Here is a 7,212-nt window from a genome sequence, read left to right as displayed (position 1 = left end):
TCCCTCCCACTTGTACTCTTTCTCTTTCTAAAATAAATAAAATCTTAAAAAAAAGAAACAGAATTGTTGAATTATATTGTACACCTGAAAAAAAATCATAAGCTAGGAAGGTGTAGGAAACTAGGCTCAGGAATGAGGGAGAAAGAGAGGAACCAATCTAACCCCTAAGAGGTAGCCACAGTACAGTGACCCAAGGGCTAGGGTCTCTTGGTTTGGTTCTGGGAAGCGCTAATATTTAAGGTGCTCTAATTCAGGGCCCTGGGCAAGATTGTGGCTTAGCTCCATAAAATGAGGAGGCATTTGGCTACTGCCAAAGGTTTGGAAATGTGCTTTTATTTTCAAACTCAGGTATGTGACATTCTATAGTTCAATGATAGCACACCTGTGTGAGGTTTAACAACATTAGGAACTGACAGCCAGTGATACACAGATCCAGCATCTCCCTCTCCATTTACTCTGCCAGGCTGTATAGAGGGAGTGATATATATATATAGTGGCAGCCAGAAAGTGAAGGCCCTTTTAGGAGGTGATATCAACAATGATACAAATTACACATCACTCTGAAATTCAAGGTAGGCACCCAGAGTCCTAGGGCTAAGCAGAAATGTCAGACTTCAGAGGCATTTTGAGGGGAACTTTTATTTAGATCAATATCACTGTTGGAAATACAGGGCCTGTTTCTTTCCATTTCACTGCTGCTTTGGTAACATTCCAACTTCTTCAGATCAATCTTTGCTTTTCAGAAAAGAAATGCCAATGAGTACTTTTTTGAGGAATGCCCTTGGAAATGTGGTTACTCTGACAGTTCTTTTCTTCAACCTCTCTTACTCACAGAGTACTTTGGGTGAGGGCCTATGTCTGGAAGTGCTTTTGCAGGCTTTTCTATGAAGCAGTTGGAGTTCCAGCAGCTCAGTGTAACTGCTCTCCCAGCCTTTGTTTTAATTGGTAACAAAGGTGGAACCCAATGGCCAAGTGGACAATGGGCCAGCTCAGCCTGGTCCTTCTTTAAGGGAGGCTGAGACTGGACATTGCCAGCATAGAGTCCTGTCCCACAGCTACTGTCTCTGGAGCTGCCTTTGCATGCTGCCTGTGGCTCTACGGGCCTAAAAGATTTTTTAGTATGTCCAGTCCCCTGGCACAGCAGGGAAAACCATTCTTCTAGGCTCCCAAAGTCCCTCTGCTTTGATCTGCACCTCTTTACCTTAATGGCACATTCTTGGTCAATCCTGGTTTGGGCTTCTCTTACAGTGGTTTTTCTAGCCACTGTAAAGGGTGCCCTCCATCCTTAAAACAACATGATTTTTTACAGTAGAGCTGAACTAGGTGGGTCTTTCTGAAAGGAGTGGTTGCATGAAGCCCTGTCTTTGAGCTTGGACATGGGGTTGCCAGTTAGGTCTCTTTTCTGCTCTCCTGCAGAGTAGACTGAAAAATATTAGAATAACTTGAGGCTAATAAGATGCTTTTCTCATTGAGATTGTGGCAGTGATGGTGCTGGAACTGGGAAGTATGAAAAATATCAGCTGTCTCCAGGCTGCTCTCCACCACCTTGAATGCTCTCTTATTCTTTTGACCAACATTTAATGACACCTTCCCATGTATCAGCCACCATGCTAGGCACTTACCCAGAGAATGGGTAAGATATGGTTCTTGTCTTTGAGGAAAAATAGTAGGGGAGATAGATACATAAATAACTTCTTGTGATATATTATCACAATTGTCAATGATGAAGATGTTTATTTTTATTTTTATTTTTTGAAGATGTTTAAAAAGTGTCAGAAAGAGAGGAGAGTGTGACCTATGTGGAGTTGGAGGGAGGTCATCAAAGCTGTATGGAGGGGATAATTTTTGCACTTGGTTCTGAAAAGCAACCAGAAGAAAAGAAGAGAATGCAGAAGAAAAAGAAAAAAAAAACTAGTGAGTGGAGGAATAGAACTATGAGAAACAAATTTAGTCTGGGAACCACAAATAGTTTGGAGTGGTCGGAGGGCTACTTGGGGGAAGAGGGACTGAAATGTAAGGCATGCAGTTAGGAGACCATTGGAGAAGGCAATTTTGTGCAGGGGCTAATATGCTTGGATTTGAATTCCAGGCTCATAATTTATTAACTGGATGTCCTTGGGAAGTTACTTGTGTTTTTATGCTTCAGTTTCCTTATCTGAAAATGAGGAGAATAGTACCCACCTTATAGTTTTTTCTTTTCTTTTTTTTTTTTTTTTGAGGATTAAATGAATTAATACCTATATAATACCTATAACAGTGTTTGGCTCATAGTAACTTCTATATAAGTGTTAGCAACAAAACAAACAACATCAACAACAAAACAAAAATAGGAGCAGAACCACCACAATAAAACCCACAAGAAACCAACACCCCCCCCCCAAAAAAAAAACTGATGAGGAATGAGTGAAGGGAGTGGCTATAAAGGTGGAGTCAAGAAGTCAAATTGGAGATGGGATGTGCTCCTTCATTTTATGCTAAACAATTGGCAATGCTCTGAAACATATACTTGGGTTGGAAATCTCGTTTAAACTGAAGCACTGAGGTGCAATTGCACATTTGCATGTGGGCATATAGGAGCTGAAAGCACACTGTGTCTCCTCCTTTACCTGACAAGTAGGTTAACTGCTCTCAATGGGAGAGGACAAATAGGGAATGGATTGTGTTGTACAACAGCTTAGAATTAGCACTTGAAATGGAGACCAGCAAGTTCACTGTTGAAGCCATGAGTTTTCAGTGTTTTTCAAACATCTTAAATCCATGTGGAGAGTTCACTGAACAGGTGCTTGGTGACTGCTCCACACCTTGTGAAAAATCTGTGGGTTGGCTTTATCCAGAACACACACTGAGAGCACATGTTGGGAGGGCTGTTGGCTTCATGCACATGCATACTGTGTGTATGTGTGTGTCGTGTGTGTGTACAGATGAATATATATTAACTCACGTCTTCCCATTTCATTTCAAGCACTGATCTAAATTCAGCCTAAATATTTTTCTGAAACATTTCCTACTTCTGTAAAGAGAAACTCTGGTTCCAAAGGGGAGGAGGGGAGGTTAAAGGAGAGTCAGTGAGAATGAGATAGGAGACGGGATGATATTCATATTGTGACTCCAAATTCTAAGTCTGATTGTCAGACTTAGAATTATAGCCTTTGGACATAATTAATTCTTCTTGATTTCTGGCTACAGAAAGGAAAAATGGGAGGGAGAGTGAGCTTCTTACTATCTCCTGCAGTGAAGCTATTTTATTTTCCCTAGCCATTTGAGCTAGGGGCTGGTGACTTTCCCTTCTGTTAGAGTTCCTTAGTGAAGATGACTTCATCCACCAGATGCTTTATGAGGGCAGTTTTGTTGATCCTCTGAGAACATCAGTTTCTGTGTATGTATAGCTCCCCACATGGGTCCTGAGTGTGAAAGAACACTCCTCGTTTCCTGATGGGCTGGCAGCGCCACACCCAGCCTGAACCACTATGCTTGGGGAAAGGGCAATCAGCTGTGTGCTGGAACAGGGCACTAAGTGTCAGGTTTCCTACTGCTCTGCAGGTTGCTCATGCTGGAGTCCTGAGCTCCACCACGAGTCCCTCTGGGCTGCTGAGCAAGTGGATTTCCCAAGGGGCCCATCGGTCTGCTCCACACAAGAGTTATAGGAACTGTAGAGCCCCAGCACAACAGTCAAGACCAGCATCACCGTGGCCATCATCCAGATGACTTGCCAGTGCTGACACAGTTTGGGATACATGACTTGTAAGAAATGAACCAATTCTTCAAGTTTGCTGTCAAATGAAAAAATAGGAAAAAGGTTTAGTATATTAGGTACATTAAAATTTTCCCCAGGTGATTTTGATGTCACTAGTCCATAGCCTTGATGTTGGGAGTACTGAGCTAGAATACTTTCTTTACTTGTTTGATCTTTCATTCATTCATTCATTCATTCATTCATTCATGCCTTTATCTATTCATGGGATTTTCATTGATATCTGAACTCTCCCAATATCCAGGATACAAGGTTGGCTGACCCACACTCCCATGCATGCAGATGGGATCAGCATCTTTTCTGCACTTAGTGGTATTTAGTGATCAGTTCCAAATTCTAATCTGTCCCCTGCCTCCATGCTCCTATGCATATTTTATTGTCCTCAGTTCCACATTTGATTGTGTTCAGAGTAGAAAAACTGTGCTAAACCCCCAGAAGACTCTCCATGTTTAATGATAAATGACAAGGAACCAGATCAACCTCAGGACCTCACTTTGAACCATCCCAGGGGCAACTAAAGGACTAGTAGCCTCCAGCAACCTCTCAGTGGTTTAGTGCAGATGTTTTCTCAACCCCAGTAATCTTTACTCCCTAATTTCCCTTCTTCCTCTTTTGCTCACCATTCTCCTCTTTTCTCTCTTTCCTCCTCCCCTTTTATATCTCTTTCCCTCCATTTTTAAGCTGCTACACTCTGCTTTTCCTTCTTCCTTTCTTCCTAACTTCCTTTCAACCTTCCCTCTCTCTTTGTGGCCTCGTGAAAAAACATTTGGTCATATGGCCTGGTTTGGAGAGGCCATTCTTTGAGCTCTCTTGAGAAATCCTGGACACATTCACTAGGCTAGAATATTTTTCCTGTTTTTAATCCCTGATCTATTTTTAAAAATAATATAAAAAATAAGGATATTGAGGATCATCAAATGGAGGAGGTGAAAAAAATGACAAGAGAGCTTTCTGAAGATCTGGAGGCACACCCAGACACTGCAATTTGCAAGCCACTTGCTGAGAAGTAGACAGCTCTAATTACTTAGTAGAAAAAAAGATGCTTTATGAGTGATAGAAAGACTCAACAATACTTTCCTTGGAAAGGGACCAGAGGCTCAGAGTGCCTGCCTCAGAATCTAAGGTACTGATTGGTTTCTTTCCACATGGGAATCATTTGATGATTGTTTCAGGAACAGTTAAACAAAGCAAAACAGTGAGCACATTAGCTGAGGTGAAAATCTGTTTTTTTTCCCACAACTGTTGGGAAGGGACAGCTTGGAAATAGAAGTTTATTTTCCTTCAGCCCTATTTAGATTCTTTAGTTTCTACTTAGATATAATTGAATGCTAAAATGCAGTCTTCCTTTGGGGCTGTATTTCCATGCTCCAAGACAAGCTGCTAGAGTAGGGAGAGTCCCACGTAACTCCACTCTGAAGTGGGACTCTGGAGGAGGAGATCATGATCTGGCTTTGTGACCTTTTGCTGGTCCCCCATTTCTAGCCTATGAAAAAGTTAGAACTAGATTAGAAATAGAGTCCCTGTAGAAATCAGTTTCTGATTTTTGATTTCCAAAAGGGAGAGTTAGGTAGCTTCCCTCTTACCTGGGCCTAGGGAAGAGGGGCATCAGAAATGCTGCTTGGAGAACTTGATATGCTGAGGTTTGGAGGACACAACAGACTACCGTGTGCCTCACACATGAGCAGTTGAAAGAGCAAGAAACTTGCCGCCATGCTTGATGGCATCAGAGTAGTGGGCCACGATAGGAAAAGTTGTCCTTCTACCAGTAATGGGCCCAACGTACACATTTTACCTCAACTGGAAGTAGTCAGGGGAAGGAGAGCTGGCATGGGGCATCACAAATCCTGCCCAGAGATGCTACGTAGAAACTGAACAGTGAAGGTATACTTCCAGCTGTACAACCCTGAGAGGGATTTTATGTGGGCAGCTAGAAGACATGCATTCAACCTCATAGAGTGACCAGCAGCTGAGAGGGCCTTGGCCATGGTGTGAATGTGCATGTATGCTGGGAGGTAGAGAAGTGGTTTTCTCTAGAGGTCCCATGAAGCAACACTACTTAAAGCCAACAAGTCATCTTTAAACCAGTGCCAAGCCCTGGAGCCTACTCACAATACCATTCAAGTAATACTTTCCCTACCCCTTCGTCTCAATTCCCTTTCACAGCATTGATCCTAGAGGTCAGACATGGAACTGGCAAAACTGGAGGAGAGGGAAGAAGTGCACATGGGATAGAGAGAAAGAAGCCACACTCCTTCTGCCTACTACAGGCTTCCTTCCTGAAGCAGATGAACTATGAGAAGAAAGAAGTTCAGCTTTGACTTTTTAGGGAACTGGCCATTTTAATTAATGAAATGAGATTATTCTTGGGACTTAAACCTGACCAGAGGACTTCTGCTTTCTGAGAGTTACTAGAAAAGTAAAAATCTGCCTAATATTGTCTTAACTCCATAGAGCAGATTTGAACAGGCAGAAAGGCTAAAGTTTTCTGTTGCACTTTGGGAGTCTTTCTTGTTTAATGTTTACTTAATGTATTATTTAATATGGTTAGGATATTGGGTTGATTCACCCACACTTCATTTAAGCTGATCCTTTAGAAAGTAATATTTACAACAGATTACATTATTATACAATCGACCCTTGAACAACATGAGTTTGAACTGTGTGGACCCACTTTTATGCAGTTTTTTTTCCAATTACAATATTGTAGCGTAAATGAATTTTTTCCTCCTTATGATTTTCTTAATAACATTTTCTTTTCTCTAGCTTACTATATTATAAAAATATAGTACACAATAGACATAACATACAAAATATGTGTTAATTGTTCACGTATTGGTAATGCTTTAGGTCAACAGTACACTATTAGTTAAGTTTTTGAGAAGTCAAAAGTTATACTTGGATTTTCGATGTGTGGGGAATGGGTAGCCCTAACCCCTGCATTGTTCAAGGGTCAACTGTATATAATTATAACAGAGGAGAAGTTCAGACAAAAAGACCTGGTGTTTGGTGTGGAATCTCTTAAGGAGTCAGCTGCTGGGGTTAGCCCAATTTTTTCTTTTTAAGATTTTATTTATTAGAGAGAGAGAGAGAGAGAGAGAGAGAGAGAGAGAGAGAGAGAGACCATGCACAAGCAGGGAGGCAGCAGCCAGAGGGAGAGAAAGAAGCAGACTCCCTTGCTGAGCAGGGAGCCCGATGTGGAGCTTGATCCCAGGACCCTGGGATCATGACTTGAACCGAAGGCGACACTTAACTGACTGAGCCACCCAGGTACCCCAGCCCAATGTTTTTAAAATGCCCTAAGTAAGACGTGGAACTTTTAATAACTCTAGACCTTGCTTATTAGTGCAATGCCAAAATTTAGTGGGAAAAATCATGTTTAAGTACAGTGCCTGTAGGCAACTGTATGTCTATAGAACTCAGGGATGAATGAGGGGATTGCCTGGCATTAGAGACAACAGGTT

At 41.8% G+C, this 7,212-nt stretch overlaps 1 protein-coding gene across 5 annotated transcripts in view; it reads right to left on the bottom strand.

Annotated features, from left to right (window-relative positions):
* Positions 1 to 312: 312 nt before the first annotated feature.
* Positions 313 to 7,212, bottom strand: part of IRAG1 (inositol 1,4,5-triphosphate receptor associated 1) — a 161,387-nt gene continuing 154,487 nt past the window's right edge. For all 5 annotated transcript variants that reach the window (XM_055317900.1, XM_055317897.1, XM_055317899.1 and 2 more), the window contains one exon: positions 313 to 3,770. In XM_055317900.1, coding sequence (XP_055173875.1) covers positions 3,527 to 3,770 — 244 coding nt within the window. In that variant the 3' untranslated portion in view covers positions 313 to 3,526. The remainder of the gene's footprint in view (positions 3,771 to 7,212) is intronic.

The sequence above is a fragment of the Nyctereutes procyonoides genome, unplaced genomic scaffold, assembly GCF_905146905.1.
Source record: "Nyctereutes procyonoides isolate TBG_1078 unplaced genomic scaffold, NYPRO_anot_genome, whole genome shotgun sequence".
Lineage (NCBI taxonomy): Eukaryota > Metazoa > Chordata > Mammalia > Carnivora > Canidae > Nyctereutes > Nyctereutes procyonoides.
Note: the sequence above shows the minus strand (reverse complement) of the source record. Positions and strands in the feature narration are given on the sequence as shown.